The sequence below is a fragment of the Rattus norvegicus genome, chromosome X (genome assembly GCF_036323735.1).
Source record: "Rattus norvegicus strain BN/NHsdMcwi chromosome X, GRCr8, whole genome shotgun sequence".
In the NCBI taxonomy this organism is placed as follows: Eukaryota; Metazoa; Chordata; class Mammalia; order Rodentia; family Muridae; genus Rattus; species Rattus norvegicus.
In genome coordinates this window covers 131,882,796-131,904,587 of record NC_086039.1, presented here as the reverse complement: position 1 = coordinate 131,904,587, position 21,792 = coordinate 131,882,796, and the positions used below count along the sequence as shown (strand labels likewise).

At 36.8% G+C, this 21,792-nt stretch overlaps 1 protein-coding gene across 8 annotated transcripts in view; it reads left to right on the top strand.

Moving 5' to 3' along the window:
• The window catches only part of Smarca1 (SWI/SNF related, matrix associated, actin dependent regulator of chromatin, subfamily a, member 1), an 86,492-nt gene that overhangs the window by 40,052 nt on the left and 24,648 nt on the right, over nucleotides 1-21,792 (top strand). For 7 of the 8 annotated variants that reach the window (XM_006257526.5, XM_063280088.1, NM_001271190.1 and 4 more), the window contains 6 exons: nucleotides 2,181-2,291; nucleotides 2,547-2,660; nucleotides 11,597-11,719; nucleotides 14,028-14,160; nucleotides 16,974-17,092; nucleotides 17,205-17,417. In XM_006257526.5, coding sequence (XP_006257588.3) covers nucleotides 2,181-2,291; nucleotides 2,547-2,660; nucleotides 11,597-11,719; nucleotides 14,028-14,160; nucleotides 16,974-17,092; nucleotides 17,205-17,417 — 813 coding nt within the window. The remainder of the gene's footprint in view (nucleotides 1-2,180; nucleotides 2,292-2,546; nucleotides 2,661-11,596; nucleotides 11,720-14,027; nucleotides 14,161-16,973; nucleotides 17,093-17,204; nucleotides 17,418-21,792) is intronic. The other variant, XR_010061202.1, reaches the window with a different exon arrangement.

Here is a 21,792-nt window from a genome sequence, read left to right as displayed (position 1 = left end):
ACTGATTGGGCTCACTAAAGCCAGCTTCCTCTGGGGAATCCTCTGTTGCCATCTCCTGAGCTATTTATAAAATCTTTCCCCCCGTTACTGTCACCTAATACATGAACTAGTCTGGTAAAAAAAGCCACAATTCATCTCCTTCTTTACCTTATTCCTTCCCTCCCTCCCTCTCTTCCACTGTTCTTTTCTTCCTTTGTTTGGTGTTGAACCCTGGGATTCTTACATGCTAGGCATGTTCTCTACCACTGACATACATCTCTAGCCCTAAATGTGGATATTATTTTATTTAGACACCACATTACAATTTCTTATAACCTTCTAGAGTTAGAAAACATTAAAGGCCATTTACTCTAACCTTTCTTGTAATAAGGAAATCTCACTTTATAGGGTGAGCAAGATGGCTCAGGGAAAGCCTGACAACCCGAGTTCAGTCCTTGGAATCCGTATGGTGGAGAGAACCGATTCCTAAAAGTTGTTCTCTGATCTTCGCAGGTGCGACATGGCATGAACATGCATGCACACATACACACATGTGCACACACACAAATAAATAAATAGGATGAGAAAAGAAATCTCATTTACAGTTTCTCCAACAGATGGCAGCTTGTGTTTTAATTCTGAAGTGCTAGGATCCCCTCCTCTCTCAGGGTAGATCCTTTCACTGTTTGTCATCTTGCCCTTGTGTGTTCTAGGAAAACAGTCTACCACTGAGCTACACCCCCAGCTGTGTTAAATTCCATCGCATAATGGTGTTGTTTCTTGTGAGTTTGCACACTGGTTTGAATCTTAGGAATCAACAAAAATCTATTCTTTGTTATTACACAGACTTTGATTTATCCGCTCTAACTTTGGGATTTACTTCTCTGGGCCGTGTGGGAACTTGTAGATCCATAACCACCCTCATTATCCTTAGTTTATTCTCCATAGTTTTCTTAAGTGGTTTTGGGGATTGAACCAAGGGCCTTGTGCATGATAAGCAATTGTTCTACTGAGTCACAGGCAGCCTTGCCATCTACTTTCGCCTGGGATGCCATATTGAAATCAACCTTAAGGTAAGAGATAGGACCATTAATGATACACGAATGGCCTTTTAAAGGCCCCATGGCTCATTTTATTTAAAGTCACTAGGCTAAACACTATGAAATTGAGATAAATAGGAATGAGAAAAATTTCCCTTGGACTCCAGAACTTTGTGTTGTCAGTTTTGTTTGTTGACTATTACAATGCATTTTCTAGCTGGCAATGGGGTAGGTTTTGTAATGCTACAAGTCAATGGTAATACTAATTTTCATGTGTAATAATATCTTATATTTAACTGTTGAGGTTACTGTTTTGGTGTTGTGGCTCCAATCTAAAACCTTGCACAAGTTACCCATACACGGTACTACTGAGCTAGATTCCCAGATCCTTTGTGGTGATATTTAATACTACAGGTAAGTATTAAGTATTCTCATTTCATGAAAGCAGAAATAATCCTTAAAGGTGTCTGACCAGTGAAATGCTAGGATTCAGATTCAGATCTGAATCTTTCTGATTCCAGTGACTTTTCTCCACTCCATTCCAGCTTACCTTTCTTTTTTTTTTTTTAGAAAAATTAATTTATTTATATGAATACACTGTAGCTGTCTTCAGATACACCAGAAGAGGGCATCAGATCCCATTACAGATGGCTGTGAGCCACCATGTGGTTGCTGGGAATTGAACTCAGGACCTCTGGAAGAGCAGTCAGTGCTCTTAACCACTGAGACATCCCTCCAGCCCCAGCTTTCTCGAATGTTCCTTTTGAATATGTTTTCTTGATTTGAAGATGTGACTGTCATGCTTCTTCAGGTCATTTTCTCGTCTGACCTATTGTATGTTTAAAGTTACCAGAATCAATATTACTTTTCTTTTTATGAGAGTTACTACTTATTTACTTAAATTGGCATTAGATGTTAATCAGATTATGCAGATTATTGTCAAATAATTTAAAAATTATTTTAAAAATTGCTAAACAACAACAATAAAACAAAATGTCTTTCTTCTTAAACTTGATTTACAGCAGTGTGGTGGAACTTTGCAGGTAGAAGTAGGACTTATGAAGCAGGTTTTAATTGCTTTTAACTACTGCCTTATTGCATGTGCTGCTGAGGAAATAGTTTGCAGTAATTAAACCTCTTGTTCTTGCTTGTTGTGTGTAGCTTGGTACGGTGGAATGGATTGAACCTCCTAAACGAGAACGCAAAGCCAACTACGCAGTGGATGCCTACTTTAGAGAGGCTTTACGTGTCAGCGAGCCAAAGGTCCCAAAGGTAAATCTGGACAGGGCCACTTCTTATGTGCTGTTGTAGAATCTTCTTACAACATGGTTTGTGATTCAAATTTTCTTATCACTTCCTAAAATATAACAGCACAACAAAAACTTGATGGGAAGCGGCTATATGAATGGATTCTATTATATTTAATTTTCCAAATGTAAACAAGAATCAGTAAAGTGACTTATATTAGTTGTGCCTAATGAAAGCAAATATAAATGTAATTGTATGTGATATATTTTTCTCTCACAGGCTCCTCGGCCTCCAAAACAGCCAAATGTTCAAGATTTTCAATTTTTTCCACCACGCTTATTTGAGCTCCTGGAAAAGGAAATTCTTTATTATCGGAAGACTATAGGTTACAAGGTAGTTTTTTAAATGAGTGTGTTATAATATTTTAAAATTATTTGTTATGAGTGTTTTGCCTACATGTTTGTCTGTGCAACATATGTGTGCATGGCATCCATACAGACCAGAAGGGGGTATAAAATTCCTTAAAACAAAAATTACAGGTGGCTGTGAGCCACTGTGTGGGTGTTGGGAAATGAATGTGGAAAAGCATCCAATACTCTTAACTGTTGAATCATTTCTTCTGGTCTCAATAAATTGTGTACTGCTGTTGTAGAATTCTCTTATAACATGGTTTCTTATCCTGGTTTTCTTATATTATTGCTAAATAATAGATCATAAAATATAACAACACAGCAAGCACTGGTTAAAATAGACAATGCACTCTATTTCCTATAAAAGAATAGAAGAGCACATAACAATGTTTTGAACTAGTAATGGACCTTCAAATCACTCAAAAGGGACATCAGTGAAGGCAATTGGTCTCCAATATTTCAACAGTAACATCTGTAATGTTATTTTAATAGTTTTAGTGTTTGGATTGTCAAAGAATATGTAGAAAGAACAAGTATGTGATTGGAAATGAATTTTGATATGTGATATGATTTTTAAATGATTTCCTTTAATAGAACTAAGAAGAAATATTTTGTGTTTATTGCTCATAAGTTAATAAAAGCTCTGTTGGTAATTAGTGGTCACTTAGATGCCAAAGATAGCAAATCATATGAGAATGATTCATATATTTTAAAATAAAATGATCTTTAGAATTCAAAATTCCTTTTTGCATATACAGATGCAAATTTTATTTAGTAAATAAAATTTAGAGGTTATAATAATATATCTATATCCTTGAAAGATTAAGAATACAAGGTTATTTCTGTATGTGAAAGTTGACATTTTAGTCAGGGGGATGTTGGACCAAAGGTATGGGAATCACTAATGTAAAGAAAAATTTAAAGTATCAGCAGAATTGTAATCTTAAGAAAATTTCTGTTTATGAATTGGAAAATACGTTTTAAAATTTTTGTTCCACCTTTATTAGAATTTGAACTATGATAAATTATTTTGATTAGTAGCTGGAATGTACCTAGAGATGTATTTAGAAAATTAATTTGTATTTCCAAACTAGAGTGGGCCTCTAGAATGTTTAGAGTATTTTTCTATAGTTGGAGCAAAAAAGTCTTCCTTGCTCTGTATGTGTGAAGGTTTAGAAAAACATACACACCCAAGTCTAATGGTATATGTCTTTATGTAATTCTAGCACTTGGGAAGTTGAGGCAGGAGGATCATCAATGGCAGGAGCATGGCAGTGTCTAGACAGGCATGGTGCAGGAGGAACTGAGAGTTCTACATCTTGATCTGAAAGCTGTTAGGATAAAAGAAAGGGAAAAGAAAGAAAAAAAGAAAGAAAAAGAAAGCTGCTAGGGGAAGACTGACTTCCAGGAAGCTAGGACAAGGATCTCAAGTCGTTTGCCCACAGTGACACCTTCCTCCAACAAGGAGTTGTATTCAAACTAACACAGTGAATTCAAGGACAATGAGATCTTGTTTGGGTCAGTTATGATGTTGTTAGAGAAATGTAGTTAAATTAGGAAAGAATCATTTGTAGGACAGTGTAGCAGAGTAAATCAAGCATGTTTGACTGCTCAGAGTATGCATGTGCACAAGACCACTTTCAAAGAAAATGAATACAATGTAAAGACAAAACGCAAAATGCAAACTATTAGTTATTAATTAGTTAATTCCCAGTGTAAACAGGCATATAGAAGTTTACCTCTGTTTGTAGCCATCCTTGGCATAAAACTATTTTCAGTTTCTTTTATCAGCTGTTATCAGTAAGACTTGAAAGGAGAATTAATTGGAGTAATAAATGAAATATTTGTGCAGAACATTGTATAATTTACCCAGTGCTTTAACATATTTCATTTGATCCTAGCAGCCTCATTATATGAGTTTGATTGTCTGCTTGTAATTGGTGAGGAAACTGAAGTGCAGCAAGGTTCAGTTTCTTTGTACAAGGTCACAGAGCTAATGAGGTTGCCCTGCTGTCTCAAACCCACTTATTACACTTTAAATACTGTGTTCTTTCTAGCCAGACACTCTCGGCTACTTCTGCACATGATATAACCCCATTTGTTTCTGTAGTCCTAAATAAGGATTGTGTTTATTAGTGGTGTGACATGTCATTTGGGAGGTGGGGCAATTGGTAGTCAAGTAGCAGCGATAAAAAAAAAAAAAACCAACCAAACTTCATTACAGATGAGAGAACTAGTTATGTGCCTTCTTTGGAGCTAGTGTGATTTTGTTCCCTGTGAGACTGCCAATGCCCACTGCATTCTGGCTACAGATTCAGTTAGAATGTAAACAGTGCCTTTTAGTACAGACAGTTTGTGGTTAGGAGCAAGGTCTCAGAATGATTATTTGGGTGGTGGCCAGCTGGAAGGACATGGAGGAGGGGAGAAACCTTACAAGATGGCGCAATGAACGGACAGCTGCAAGAACTAAGAGAAAGGAAGAGGGAGGGGTGGAAGGAGAGAGGAAAAGCATGAGTGGGGAGGGGCAAGATGCTATGCGGTTCACATTCTTGCACTCTGCTGTTTAATGTCCCTCACCTCACAGAAAGTGGTAGAGAAGGCAAAGGGCGAAAGGGGGGCTGGCTCTGTTTAACACCTGTTCACTGAGCACTGCTTTGTGTTAGGTGCTGGAATAGGCTCTTGGGAGAAAGTGATAAACAAACTTGGGTGCCGGATTACTGCCATGATGGAACACAGACACACTCCTGGAAAAGACCTGTTCTTGTCGACAATCCCTTTGCTGCGGTATTGCTACTTGAATGAAGTTGACATGTGCCTGAGTGAGGCAGCACATTTCCAAACTGACCGAGAAGGGGCAGACTCCATCCACTCAGTCTGCTCTTTAGTATCTGTTGTGCTGGGTCATCTACTCATGGGAATTGATAAGTCTAAAGGACTTACTCCTAGCCTTCCTGAAGGTCATTACTGTTTAACTAAGGAAATAGTTGCTGTGTGTGGGCATCTTCAGGGAACCTGAAAAGATAAGTGTACTAAATTCCATCTGATTCGGAGAGAAAAACCTCACTGATTAACACAGTACTGTCAAGATCATCCATCAGAAATATAATTCATAGTCTCTACCCTCGTGCCATAAGCATACCTATGTACTCAAGCAATAAAGTCCTTACGGTAGTAATAATGGAAGTAATAATAATAATAATAATAATAATAATAATAATAATAATAATAATAAAGGAATGACAGGCTCTGAGAATTTAGATTATAATGCCAGAGACAGACATTATCAGACATACTATAATGCAGTGGTGTTATCTGTGCTTACAAAGGGTGGCTGTCAGGCAGTTTGATAGGTGTACAAAGTGGTACGAAAAATGGAGGCAATGCTCTCGAGGGAAGAGTCACTTAAGCCAAGTTAGAAGGTGATGGAATTGAGCCTGTAAAGCGTAGGAGAGAAGAGATCAGGACATTTGGAAAGAGAAGGCAAAGTGTGATCAGAGGTGGAGATACGTATAGGTCACAACGAGGCTGAAATTCAACTTTAGAGTGAAAGAAACCACTCAGATGCCCTTAAAGCAGAGATGTTGGTGGATGGCAAAACAGTAGTGATCTAAGCTTTCCTTGTGTTTCATAAAGTTCCAAGTTTTGTGTAAATATTAGCCTGGCATTCTCATTACAGGAACTCTGTCTTTATTTTACAAACGAGGAACTGAGGCATAGTAAGCTTTTTCTCAGAGTTGTGGGACTTATATAAGTGGTAAAGGTGGATCAGATTTACATTTTGAAGAATTATTTAAATTGTGTGTGCATGTGGTGTGTGCAAGCCTCTGCGTGTGTGTGCATGTGTGTTCCTTTGCATACTGTGCCCAGGAAGTCAGAGTGTGACATTCTGGAGTTGTTTCTCACTTCTCACAATATGGGATCCAGGAATTGAACTCACATCGTCAGACTTCTGGGGCAAGAGCTCTTACATGCTAAGCCATCTTATTGACACTTGATTTATATTTCCAAATTATCACCCTGAATGTGACATGAGGAACAGTACATTTATTAGGAAACCCACTCAGAAGACTGCTGAAATATGAAAATGAGAGATGGGGGTGAAACCTTGGGCTGCAGTTGTGGTAGGCATGGTGATGGCAATGACAGGAGAACCATTGCTTTGCTGTTCTTTTCCTAAATTTGTGCTCTCTTCAGTTCCACGTTTGACTGCCACTGTGTGTCTAAAGATTTGCTGCGAGTCTTATTTAGGAATACCTAGGTGAGGATCTAGAAGATAAATACCACACTCCAGATGCTCACACTTTTTGTCTCTCACAAGAACTATGGGTCTGAGCTAGGGTGGGTTATCTAACTGGAAGGGTCTCATGTTTAAGTTCAGAGTACAGACATGGTGTGTTAATCATCTACAGAACTTCAAAGATAACATTATATATCTATCTTCTCAGGAAATACCTAGGGTTGGGTTTGAGGGATGGCTCAGACAGTAAAGGTAATTTGCTGCTAAGCTTAAGGACCTGAGTTTAATCTCTTGAACTCACATGATGGGAGGAGAGAAGTGACTCTCTCAGGTTGTCCTCTGACACCCCTATACATACTGTGGCATGTGCTTAGTTGAACATAAACAGACAGAACATAAAGAAAACATTCAAAGATAAATGTTTACTTAATAGTGATTTCTACCCTCTGCATCTAGAGAACTCATCAAAGCTACAAAATAAATGAAGCAATAATTTATTTTTCTGTGAGGAAAGCTGCTGCAGTGGAGTTATTTTATGTTTTCTATACACAGGTTCTCAAAAACTCAAGCTTCTCCTGTTGATGTTTGTAGTAATAGTCATTCAGGGGTGTCCAATCTTTTGTCATTTCAGCAGGACCCTGTCATCTACACAGTTCACCCTCAGGACCCTTACAATTGAATTCTAAAAGACAAGCAAAGAATCTTGTGTTTTAAATGAGTTTATGGTTTTGTGTTGGACTGCATTCAAAACTTTTCTTGGCCACATATGGTACATACTGCAGGTTAGACTATGGGGTAAGAGGAAACAGGCATTGTCCACAGCTGAGCATACTGTAGCTAATGGTGACGATTTGTCTATTTTGAATCTCCAAAGTGTTAACCTTCAGTGATTGAAGAAAGGGGTAGTAATGGGCTCAATGGCTTGCTTAGGTTTTATTCTGAGACAGGGTATCACTATGAATGCTGGCTTGCCTGGAACTCTCTATGTAAATCACACTAACCTCAAACTCAAAGAATTCTGCCCGCCTCTGCCTTCCAGTCCTGGGATTAAAGGCATACACCTGGTGTGGGCTCGCCAGTTCTGAAGCAGTTGTTTATACACGTTTGCGACAGCCTGCTTATTAGCTATTAGCATTTTTGTTTTCTATTGTCTTTCCACATTCAGTACACCGAGGCCACAGCAGTAGAGTGGGTAGTAAGATTTCCGGTTAAAAGGTTTCATTGGGGGCTGTGAGAAGCAATTGTTTGCTTTACTGAAATCACTTTGTGGCTGGTGGGCTTGGTTAATCTCTATCCAAGCTTTGACCTTGCTGCAAGTGAGTCACCTTCTGAGCCTCTATTACTCTCTACAATTAAAGGAGTTGATATTTAATATACTTACTTGTTCACTAAAGTCGTATCATTGGAAGAGGGTGACAATTGAAATTTTAACTGCAGAATAAAAATGTCCAGGCTACCTGGAAGTTGTAGTGGCTCTAAGAGCACGAGTGAAAGTGTTTTGCCATATTTAAAGCTGCACAAAGCTTCCGGACATTCCTGTTTCTACCTCTAAAAGATTTCTTTAGGGACAGATACAAACATTTGACAAATGGACAAGGTTCCATACACTTTGTGAGCTTTGGTAATGTGTCATTGTGGGCTGCCTGTTAGACTATGGGAAGCTGATTTCAGGCGACTTCTCTCATTTTCTGTGCTGCCACATTTAATTTAGCAATCCATATTTCTATAAAATCTTGCCGAACTCCTAAGCAATAAGCTTTTTTTTTTTACTCTCTCGTGGAATTTAGCTCCTTTTCATTCATTCATTTATTTTGAGGGGATAGAGAGAGTCCACACCACTGTGTGGCCCCGGAGGTCAAAGGACAATTTGTGGGAGTCAGGTCTTTCCTTCCACCACCATCTGGATTTCAGGGATTGCCTTTATTTGCTGAGATATTCGGAATGGCATCAGCCTCTATATAGCATGTTTGGTTTATACTTTTTCTATTTCTTTTGTCACTTTACTTCATTTCTAAGCTATAATGTCTCAGCAGTTTTCTGCCTCTGGTAGTGAAGGAGCCTCAGAGTCAGCACAGACCACACCTAGACCCCAAATCTCAGCACAGAAGAGATTTATTTTCCCTCAGAGGGGACAAGTTACGGTGTACGGCGCTGCCTCTGGATTTGGCAGACAGCAGCAGGTGTCTCTGACAGAGTGGTTTTTAGGGAGAAAAGGGGGAAGTCTGAGCTAGGATGAGTTCATAAGTCCTCATTGGACTTATTGATCAGTGTAGCCAAATAATGTATTTTGATAACTGGACCTTGGTGTCCGTGTGACCTAGCTTTTTTTTCCTTTCTCAATATTAGTCCCAACACTTTTTCCAGTGCTTGCAGTAGAACCCAGAGTTTCACACTCCTCAGCATAGTCCATGCCTGATATAACTCCTATGTATCCCTGTGCATCTCTGCTTTCGTGCTTTGACTTATAGTGTGCCAGTCTAGAAAAGTCTTTGCTTCTCACCTCCCTAGAACTTTCAGATTTTAATCACTGTCTAGTCCTTTCATTTCTTTTCCTTTCCCTTCTTCCTCTCTTTTTTTTACCTCTTCCTTTCCTACCACTGCTCCTTCTCTTTTATTCTCCCCTTCCTTCTTTCCTCTCCCCGCCTCTGTCTTACTCATGAGCTATTCTCCTGCCTCAGCCTCCCAGCTGGTAAGGTAAGTTGATGTATACTATCATAGTCCCTGCTTTCTCTTTTTATGAGGAAGCTCTTGTTGTGTAACCCAGCTATTCTTGAACTCACAAGGTAGACCAAGCTAGCCTCAAACTTACACTCCTCCTACTTTGGTTTCCAAGTGCTAAGATCACAGTCGTGTGCCAGCACATCTGGTGAAACTAGGTCAAAATCACAGGAGGTTTGGGAATTTCTTGTGGGCAAGGATTGTGTCTAGTAAACCAGTTCGTACTTATTTTAGTAGTAAGCATACAATAGATCATCAACACATACTGATTTGATTATCTGGGACTGATGGTTACAAATGAATCGGCTTTTTAATATCCAGTATTTATTTTTAAATATCTATTTGTTAAGTTTTTAGTCTGAAGAACTATTGGGTATAACACTTTAGAAATGCTTACCTTTAAGTTATAATGATACAGTTTTTTTTTTTACTTTTAAAATGTTAGCATGTTTAATAATAACAAATCAGAATTTATATTATAATGCAGTTGAGATTGAAGCAAAAGAATACACAAATTTTCTGTGTACTTAGCATAAATCCTCTAAGAATATTAGTATATCAAGAAAATGTCTTTTTTTAAATTTTTTTAAAATTTATTTAATACGTAATAATAATTCTTTGGTTTCCCGGTAAACATCCCCCTCCCCCCTCCCCTTCCTTATGGGTGTTCCCCTCCCAACCATCCCCCCATTGCCGCCCTCCCCCCAACAGTCCAGTTCACTGGGGGTTCAGTCTTAGCAGGACCCAGGGCTTCCCCTTCCACTGGTGCTCTTACTAGGATATTCATTGCTACCTATGAGGTCAGAGTCCAGGATCAGTCCATGCATAGTCTTTAGGTAGTGGCTTAGTCCCTGGAAGCTATAATGATACAGTTTTAAATGCTATAAAATATGTACAACAATGAGAAAAATGTCCTGTAATATATGCTATAATTTTTTGTGGTATGTCTATTTGACATTTCTAGGGAATGAGTCATTTATATTATGTGTGCATTCCAAACAGTGGAAGACTTACTGCCAAGCTTTTCATTTTTCATGTTTAATGGAATGCTATAAAATGTACTACACATGTTCTGTACCTGCTGTCTTAAATCATTGAGCTGTGCCATGTCTCCAGATGTTTGTAGTAATGATAGGAGGCCTCAAGCTTCGAAACCAGATTTCTCCTTCCATTCAAGTAGTGCTGTCCAAATGCTGATGAACTCCATTGGACCACATGCACACCCTGATGCACTACGGCCTTCTTAGCAACGATTGATTCTGAGATGCAGATGACTGCTGGATTCCTCAGGAATCTCAGCTTCTGTGCCCAGTGGTTCCGGTTCATGCTTTCTTTGCAGTTGTTAGTGGTTTTGAAGTTCTTTACTTTAGAGAACACTCTTATTATCTTTATTGGTCACTGCCAGTACACCGTTTTCTCTCATGAACGACGGCTCCAGCACAGCTGTTGGTGTGCTCTACCATATGCTCCCTCTACACACACTTCTTAAATTCTTCATTGCTTTGTATCCTTCTGTATGTTGCCACTCTCTCTGGACAACCTTTCTTATGGCAAACATGCTGTCTTTACAACCTGTGTCAGGGAATAGAAGCACTCTATTGTTTTCATGAATTAAGATGACCAGAATATTGGCTGTCAGTTTTAGATACAGTTTAGACAATAAATATCAAAATGTGCATTTATTCTCCACATTGTGATATGATAATACAGCATAATGATACATAGACTACAATGTGGCATTCATTTAAGAATGGACTGCAATTTTCAAATAGTATACCATGAAATATAAGAATGATTTTAATTATGATAAAACCATAGTGGTAGACATGTAGAGAAGACTGTGTGCCTCTGCCTCTGAGGTTCTACTGTTTACTGTTGAGAAAACTCTCCAGTTTAATATGTCTATGTATACTCTTTCTGATTAATTTTTCTCATAGATTTATTCATTTCTTTCTGGATCCTAGGTCCCAAGGAATCCTGAGCTCCCCAACCCAGCTATAGCTCAAAGAGAAGAGCAAAAAAAGATTGATGGAGCAGAACCTCTTACACCACAAGAGAGTGAAGAGAAAGATAAACTTCTCACACAAGTAAACTCTTTTAAGTGGCTGAACTACTTTTAGTCAATCAATAGAAAAAAGAATAAATACCCACTTTTAGTGTATACAGTTGTCTGATCTGACATACCCATGAACACACATTTTACCACATATCTTTATTTTTATTTTTTAGAAAATTCCCTTTGTAGAAGATGCTCTCTATAAATATTGGTTGAATATATACATGGAAAACAAAAGTGTCAATTATAAAAAATAAGACGTGCCTTTTACCAATTATAATAATGCTAGTGAATCCAGATTTGAATTTTCTTAAATAATAATTTCCAACATATACCTAAAAATTAATTTTTTTGATTGACTTGCTCCCTGAAACTGTACTACACAACTTTTTTTGTTTATGAAAAATTCCTTTTGAAAGAAGTTAAGAGTTCCCAAGAAAGAATGTAAATACAATAATGAGAAATTCCTGAAGCATTTTCATGTCATCATCATGTAATTAAATAGGGAAAGTTTCCACCTTAAAGCTTTCAAGTAAGTTTTGCTTTAAAAATTTTTTTATCACACTTCTGAAATGATTTCTGGTAAGATACACAAAATGTGAACTTATGACATTGTCTTAGCCAGCTAAATTTATTTCTTGAACAATTTTTGGAACAATGTTCAAGGCACAGTAGTAGAAAATTGTCCACCGTAGTTGTTAGCTGATAGTTTGAAATGTTTTTCACAAAAAGGAAGGATTAATTCTTGAGGTGATGTATAAAGAAGTTGTAGAATGGGCTTTACAGTATCACACTGTGTCTCAGGAATAAGAGTTAATTAAAAGTAAAATAAGAGTTTTTTGTATTTATATGTTGATACAGGGCTTTTTCTTTTAATATCATAATTTTATTGAATGAATTTTGACAAAATACTTTCATAAGTTTTTGAACAAATGCCTGTAAGTCACCACAATTTAGCATGAAATACAGTTGCAGTTGGCCGAGTTTTAAGAACAACCACAGAATAAAACATTTAAATATTAATGTTTGCTTTTATTTTAATTTCAAAACTTATTTCCCGAGCACAAAAATAAAGTTGTGCCCTTTGAATGCTACACTGCTTATAAGATATTCTGAATATACAGTATAATGTGAGTATGTAATCTCAATTGAGATAATTGAGTTTATAATTAGAAGCATAATCAAGTTTTTTGTCCTTCTGAGTTGAATTTAAGCCATCTTTTTCCGATGCTACAAATTTAATGCTTAAGTTTTCTTGAGTTTCATGTTTCCCACAATGGCCTTGAATTCACTCTGTACTTGAGGATAACCTTGAACTTCTGATCCTCCTGACTTCATATCCTGCCTGTTGGAATAAAGGGGCATGTGCCAGCCACCATGTCTGTTTTATGTGATGCTCTGAATTGAACACAGGGGTTCGCCCATGTTAGGCAAGGTTCCTGCCAACTGACCTACAATATCATTGATGGAATAATAAAATTGCAAAGTGACCTAAAACACTGGCCGTTACATATTTTAGTAAAAAAGTTCAGATGCTTGAGTACTATATTTACAGAGGTCCTATTTATGAATATAGTCTTTAAAAATCATGTTATTTATTATTATTAAAAGAGGCGTGTGCATGTTTAACATCTATGGAAAGGCCATAGGACAACTTTTGAGAATCAGTTCTTTGCTTCTACAGTAGGATCCGGGGCTTGAACTCAGGTTTTCAGGCTGGTATGGCAAGCAATTTCAACTGCTGTTCCATTTGCTGGTCCTTATGAGTACAATTTTGAGCAGAAATTATTTACTCATTTTCGTCATGAATGATTGAAAGAATGTCTTCCTTTCTTTTTGGATTTTCTTTCAGTGTTCTTTCTTTTTTTTTTTTAATTTTTAAAAATCTTTTTCAGTGTTCTTTCAATTCAATACATCCACATCTACCTCTCTCTCTCTCTCTCTCTCTCTTAATTTACATGAGACCAGATCTGTGGGAAAAGCCATCGAAACACTGAGATATCAGAATTCAAGCATTTATGTTAAAATTTATATTAGAATTGTATTTTAATGTTGTGGGCATCAGAGAAATATGGAATTAAGACTACGCAATGTCTTAGGATCATAAATCAAGATAAAGTACCTGAAAAGTACATTTTCTTTAAAATAAAAAAAGCAGTTACTTCTGTAGCAGCTCAAACTCAGCTTTTGGTTTGACATTAAAGAAATGAACTTTATAAAAGGGCACATGTTAAGTATTTTAAACTGCTTTTCATGCGACATTGTACAGAGATAAGTGGGATCGTAAGTGAATTTATTAATTTGCCATCTACTGATGATGTTTAAATTTTTATTCTTAGGGTTTCACAAACTGGACTAAGAGAGATTTTAACCAGTTTATTAAGGCTAATGAGAAGTATGGTAGAGATGACATTGACAATGTAGCTCGAGAGGTAGAGGGCAAGTCCCCTGAGGAGGTCATGGAGTATTCAGGTTTGTATGTCACTTCAAACATCATACTTTAATTTTAAACGTATACATATCTTTTGACAAAAGATTTCTTTCTTTTTATATGTGAGTTTGTGTCCATGTGGATGGGACCTGTGTATAAACAAGTGCCTATAGAGCTGGAGTTACAGGTTGTGAGCTGTCTTATGTGGGTGCAAAGAACCAAATTTTGGCCCCTCTAGAAGAGCAGCAAGTGCTCTTAACCACTGAGCCATCTCTCCAAACTGTCAGGCTTCTGGAAAGAAATCTCATTAAAATAGGTTAATCTATAGGTTATTTATTTGATGTATATGAGCACACTGTAGCTGTCTTCAGACACACCAGAAGAGGGCATCAGATCCCATTACGGATGGTTGTGAGCCACCATGTGGTTGCTGGGAATTGATCTCAGGACCCCTGGAAGAGCAGTCAGTGCTCTTAACCGCTGAGCCATCTCTCCAAACCCTGTTTCTTTGTCATTAATTTAGTTGCGTCTTTGTTCAGAGATGTCAAAATGTTTTTGTGAATGAGATGTAAGTAAAGATAGGATATGATTGGCTAGGAGACAACTAAGTTTGCCAAGTAAAGCATAAACAAAAGTGGGTACTGCATGGGTTTTCTATTCTCTCATTTCACTGATCTGGTCTTTTAAAAGTCTTGTCCTGCGGCTTCTGCTTTAGCAGTTTGGATTAGTCATTGCACGTCATCTTTGAAGTATGGAGTTCTTATCAGGCACATTTAGAGACTCAACTGCCCTCAAGGAATTAAATCAGGTAGCGGGGGGCCTTATCAACTTAAGGCAATTCAGAATAGATCTAAAAAGATTTCTTGGCTAAATCTGTTCAGTGGCCCTTGAATCATTTCCCTCTCCTACTCAGCTGTGTCTTTAACCTCAATCAGAATCAGAATAGCTGTAGAGAAGCATGTGGAGTTATTATTAATTCCTGTGTCAGAGCATACCTAAACTGCCAGGCTTCTGGAAAGAAATCTCATTAAAATAGGTTAATCTATCTGTTTTCTATGTGTAGTTAAATTTCAAATAGCCTGACCTTTCAAATTTGGTCTGAATATTAGCTATTTACAGTTTGAAAGAATTTTCCATAAAAAGAATGCAATGTTAAAAAGTCATTGTATAGTTTCTTTGTTCCCTTCCTGGCCAGATATTTGAGATAACTACTGAAATTCTGTGTTTATTAGCAAAAACCAAAAGAAAACGTTAAAAACTCATAAATAAATCAAAGTTTAATCATTATAACATATAGCTTTTAGTTTATTTAGAGTACTAGCTAATGCTTAAAGAAAATCAGTTGTAACTAGAGAACACCTACCTACTCTATTTTCTTTCATGGAAACCTGAAAGGGAATTTAGAAGTTAATTTTGTCTGGATTTTATTTCATATAACATTGAATTCATAAACAGTAGCCTGGCAGTACTATTGACCTTATGGTTGGAAACAATGAGAGCTTTGGGGGAACAATAGACCATGGGAGAGATAGATTTTCATGAAAGTTGAGTGAAAAGAATGTAAAGGGACGTGGCATGGGTGTGGGTAAAAGATATCAAGTAGCCAGGCATGGAGATGCATGCCTGTGATCACGGCGTAAGGAGTCCGAGGTAGGAGAATCATGGGGTTGATGGCAGCCTAGTCTGTATAGCATGTTTGTGGTCAGCCTGGGTGTAGCGAGATCATGTTTTAAAAATATAGACTAAGGTGTCCTAGCAAGGGTCTGAGGTTCTACTTACGACTCTGAAATAAAAAAGGGAGGAATGAGAGAAAGAAAGCAGGAGAGAAAAAGAAAGATACTCTGAGCTGGGGTTTTAGTGCAATGATAGATGTTCCCTTAAAATTGTCACTAAACCAGTACCAGGAAATAAGTGTGAAAGACACAGACAGTAAAATTTTCTGAAGAATTTTCTTACTTCTACTCTCAAGTTCTATGGAGCAAACCCAAGGCCTTAAAGTCCAGGCAAGTGTTCTATGCTGGTTCTGCACACACTCCCAGCCTTTCTGAAGAATTTTCTTCAGACTTCGGGGAGATGACAGGACTGTTTAATTGTTTTTCATCGTCATGCCAGAGGCTGGGGAGAATTGAGTGGGCTTATTTGATTGATTGGTAGGAGAAGAATTGTACAAAATTGGGTGTTCATGAGTATATTGTATTTTTATGTACGAAGGTATATGCATGAGTGCATGTGTGTGTGTGTGTGCGTGGGTGATGGAGGTGCTAGTGCGTGTATGTGTGTGTTGAATGAGTAACTTGGAGGATGCATAAATGAATATTAATTACTTATGCAAACCATCATATGCTAACACACCTTTCTTGATATCCTCTAAAATGGAAGAATTTTTCAATGTAGATAATGTCATTAGAAGGCCTTTCACTGAAGTCAAAAGATGTGACATCTTAATGCAACTTGGGGATTTGAATATCTTTCTGTATGTGCCCAGTTAAAATCTCTCATCTTTTAAGAAACTATAGGTGACTAGAAATATACGATTAGTGAATGATTGCAGATATAACCAACAGCTTCTGTAGAAATAGTCACTTCGTAGGAAAAAGGTAATAAGTTTATTTTTCATTTTTGCATACTAGAAAGCTGTATTTACATTCATATGAATCTCACTTCTGTTTCAGTTCATGCAAAAGGTTTCTTTTGTATCATATTTAGGTAAAAGGGTAACTTAAGTGCACTTAGTAACTGGATATGCCATGTACACACAGCGGACACCGTATCTGCCTGTTAATTCTGTATTCTGTAATTCCTCAAATTCATTTGCTTAAATGGTAGTAATTTAAAGTAATCACTTTCTTTTCAGCTGTATTTTGGGAACGCTGCAATGAATTACAGGACATTGAGAAAATTATGGCTCAAATTGAACGTGGAGAAGCAAGAATTCAGCGAAGAATCAGTATTAAGAAAGCACTGGATGCCAAAGTAGTATATTCTATTTCAGTTTATTAGGAGATTATTATATTTGCTGTAGTGACTAGCATTGACTAGTTATTGCACATGCCATTAAAAGTGTCATTTTTGTTGAAACTTACAGATTGCAAGATACAAGGCTCCATTTCATCAGTTACGGATTCAGTACGGAACCAGTAAAGGAAAGAACTATACTGAAGAAGAAGACAGATTCCTCATCTGTATGTTGCACAAAATGGGCTTTGACAGAGAAAATGTATATGAAGAATTGAGACAGTGCGTACGGAATGCTCCCCAGTTTAGATTTGACTGGTTTATCAAGTCGAGAACTGCCATGGTATGCTTTCCTTTTCTTGCTTACTTATTTTGGAAAAGTACACACTTCAAACTTTCTCTTTTCTTTTGTTCCTCTAATTGTTAACATTTTGTTTCATTAGCTTTCTCTCCCATCCCCTTCAATATATAGCTATATACACATGTGCACAAAGGAGATGTCATGTGCCTATTTTCAGAAATAGCAAAACATCTATATTCAGAAACACGTTTGCATTTTATATCAATAAATATATGTTTACATGATGTATTTATGTAAGTATATACATTTATGAACCATTTTAAAGTAAGTTGCAGACAACAAAATTGATAATTGTAGAATTTAGCATATAGGATGATTCCTCCACTGCACATGTACAGACAATGGCCCACTCATAGTCTTAAAAATACACACACACACACACACACACACACATGTGCACACATACATGCACACACAAACTTGCACAGGCACGCATACATATGCTCTCCCCTCCCCAACTAATGGAAAACAAAATGCGGAGGGCTGGAATGATGACTGATTGGTTAAGAACAATTGCTGCTCTTCCAGAGGACCCGAATTCAGTTCCCACTGGCTCACAACCACCTGTAATGCCAGCTCCAGGGCTCCCAATGATGTCTTCTTGCCTCTTCGTTCATTCATACCCATGTGGCACAGAGAGAAAGACAAATACAAATAAATTTTAAACCTTTAACGTGAATAATAGAATAAAAGAATATATACCTCATAAGTAGATCTTCCTACATAATAACTACAATCACAGGTAAATACCAACATTCATTCACTAATATAAAATCCTATAAACAGACTTTTCTGGCAGTTCTCCAAATGTCTCCTTTGCAGCATGGCACCAGGAATTCTGGGTCAGATTATCACACTCCTTGTGATGCTAAATTTGGTTACCTGGTTTATGCTATGATTCCCAAGGCTCAGCACTTTTGGTGGTACATTTGCCCTTAGTAACTTACCAGATGACATTTGACACTGTACAGATGGCTTGAGGGTTTGTTTTGGGTGAAAAGAGATTGTAGTCCAAGCTGGGTCTCCCTAAGAACGTTATAAGAAAGTATAGTTAAGTAAAAGTTATCTTACTTTTTGCCTCTGCAATGAATTCCCTCTTTAGCTTTCCAACAGGAATTCTGTTCTTTCTAAATTCTACTGCTCCTGAAGAGCACTGTTTATGATGATACTCAAATTCATGCTGCTTATAAACAAACAAACAAACAGATTTGCTGACAGGTTCTTACTATGCAGCTCAGGCTGGCTTGGAACTTGCTGTGTAGCCTAGGACGTTCTTGAGTTAAAAATCTTTCTACATTATACTCCCAAATCCTGGGATGACAGTCATTCCCACCATGCTCAGAGTCATGTGAAAACACTTTTAAGGTTGTCATTGACGTTCTTTCACGAGCCTAGGTCCTTAAAACAAAACTAGAGTTATATAGCCTAAAAGTAAAAGGAGCCCAAACCCAATAACCCCAGCAGAGGTTTTTGTGACTAGTTGTAAAATGGCATCCATTTCTTAAGTTGTTCTTATAAATATTTTATTTTCTAAAAGTTCTTTGGGGTATGAAAAAGTGCTTCATATTTTTTTCTGATTCATTTTATATCTTCTGTTCACACTGAAAAATACAAAAAAAACTCTAAGTTGTTCTCTTGAAGGCATTATTTTGGAAGAGGCTTTACAATATTATTTGTTCAGCCTTTAATAACACATCTTAACTATCAAACATATAGATGACACAAATTTGGGAGAGTTGGCAAGTACTTCCTCAAAATCCAGGATTCGTGAGAACTTAGGACAGTTAGACTAATGTTGCAGTTGAAAATTTCAGCATGGCATTTAAGTGTTGTATTTATGTAAAAGGACATGGAGAGGTGTGTATATTACTATGATACAGTAGGATTGAAGGAAGAATGAAAAAGATAGGAATTAATGGGTAGCACAAAAGACCATGATTGGCCTTAGAGACAGAACAGTTGTTTGACAGGGTTCTTGGGATCATTGAAGTAGATTATTGAAACAAATGTAGAATTGTTTTTTAAAATTCTCTTTTGGAAATGAAATTTTATTTTGACCGTGAGTTAGTTTGTCATTTCATTGAGGGTATCCATGAATGTGCCTAACAGACAAGTCCTTTCAAAGCCACACATTTCGCTTTCTAGCCACTTGGCTTTTTTATGTAATGACATAATTTAGGCCAGCATCAGTAATCGCTAAAAGAAAAATGCTTAACTGCACTTTTCAAGAAACACATTTTCAAACATACGTGCCCTTTTATGTGATGAAACATTTATTGAATTCTGTGGTATTTCAGTGATATTTTACTAATTTCTAAAAGGTTGAAAGCTTGATGTTGGGTCTAGTTTCTTCAGCTATTAAACTAAGGCAATAGGATGAAGATTGAAAGTGCAAGAAAAGGCTTAGGCCGTGATAAGAACTCCAGAGCCTTCATACTCAGCACAGAGGGAAAAGCTGCAGTATATTAACAGCCACTAGATGTCTCTGAACTCCTTTGTAAAGAATTTTAGTCTTCCTCCATCTTATGTTTTTCCGAGAGACATTACCTCCGCGCCTTCCCTTTTTCTAGATATTTAAATTTTCAGACCATATTTGCCGAAAGGCAGATATTAACTATATAAGTGGTTACAAATGTGAACCTGTATTTTGTCTATTAATCTTGGAAATGCCCGTGCCCTTTATTACCGTTTAAAAAGTAGAATTTCTAATTTTTACAGACTCTTTGAAAATATAGTAATTTATTTTATAATTCAATGTGTTATTTAAAGGCTTTTAGGTAAAATTTTCTTTTATGCTAAAATTTGTTTTCCCTTCTAGCTAGTGGGCAACTTTTATTTATATTTCTGAAATTAGAGTATGTTATATATTCAAAATACGCGTATATTTACATGATCTTTTTACATTATGTTAATAGCAATAGCTATAGAGTTGTAAAAATGGATTATTAATATTTGTAGATCATCTTCCACCCTTTGTTTTAAAAATAACTTTCTTTTTAGTGAGTCATCTTCACAGTCTAGGGAGAGTATCCACCCTCTTGATAGAGGCAGCTGTGATTTCTGTAATAAAACACATTGGAAAATCATTGAAAAATCTTATCTTCGAGATACAGGATGCAATTTGATTCGTTTTGTGACTATAGCTGTGTATAAATTAAAATCTTTCTAATGATTGAACTCAGCTTGCTAAAAGAATCTTCTTTCCCAGACACATCAATAAAAAGTGTGAAATCTTTCTAAGAAAAAAATGTAAGAATGTTAATAGTTATATTTTATGCACTAATCTCAAAGTACTGAATTCATGACATCGGACTTAACTAACACCCACCAAGTGCCGAGAGGAATGAATCCCTACTTTCAAATATGCCTCCCTTTGAAAGGCTTTGGCTCTTCTTCATTTAAAACTGCTGGCTGTACAAGAGAAAATAAGATTCACTTCCATCTCTCTGTGCTAAAAAGATCGTGAATTTTTCTCAGAGAATTGTGTGGTCTTTAAGTAAGTAATCAGCCTCTATTGAACTCCATAAACAAGTAGGAAGGAAGCATATGCTGAACTCGGATTTTTAAGCTCAGAGCATATGAATTTTCTTCCACTCTTGTCCTGGCACTGGGGGAGCCTAGAATAGGGCCTTAGTGTTTGCTCGTTCAAAAAATACTCCAAATAAAAGGCTCCTTAAGAACTGAACACAAAAGGAAATGGTAATATGCTGTATTTATTTAAAACGCCTTTTATAGGATGCTGACCTGTCCTCTTATTGACATTAGCTCATTAATTTTCTTGCAATCTCTGTTCATTTATTAGTGACTGATGGGACATAGAATGTTGAAGAGAATCTCAGACTTCTAAAGGCCATGACACATTGGTCAGTTTGTTAGACAGTACACATGGGAAAAGAACCTAGCCTTCAATCACTAGTGCCTTGATCCTACTTAGTTTCCTTCTAGGTAGTTAAAGAAGAAAAAGTAAAATTTAATTCTCAGAAATAAACCTTCATCGATAAAATGTTTATTGTTTCCTCTATAGGATGGCTTTGGTTCTTAATTTTAGTTATTTTTTTTTTTTACCTTTCAATTGCTGAAGAACATTTTCTTTTCTCGCCAGCCAGCTCAGGAAACTGTGTTGCTTTGCCTATGGCCAAGAACATTACAGTTGAAGCTGAGTATTAGTAATTAGTCATTACAATTACCCTGTCTTTTGTAGTAGTTTAAATGAGTTTTGGCGATAACATCTCAGAGAATCACACACTGTTGAATACTGGGTAATAAAAATTTCATGTTATTAGTTTGTTTTCAAATCACAACTTTATTATTAATGAAATTGTGCCTTATTTAAAAGTAATAAAGTAACATTTCTCAT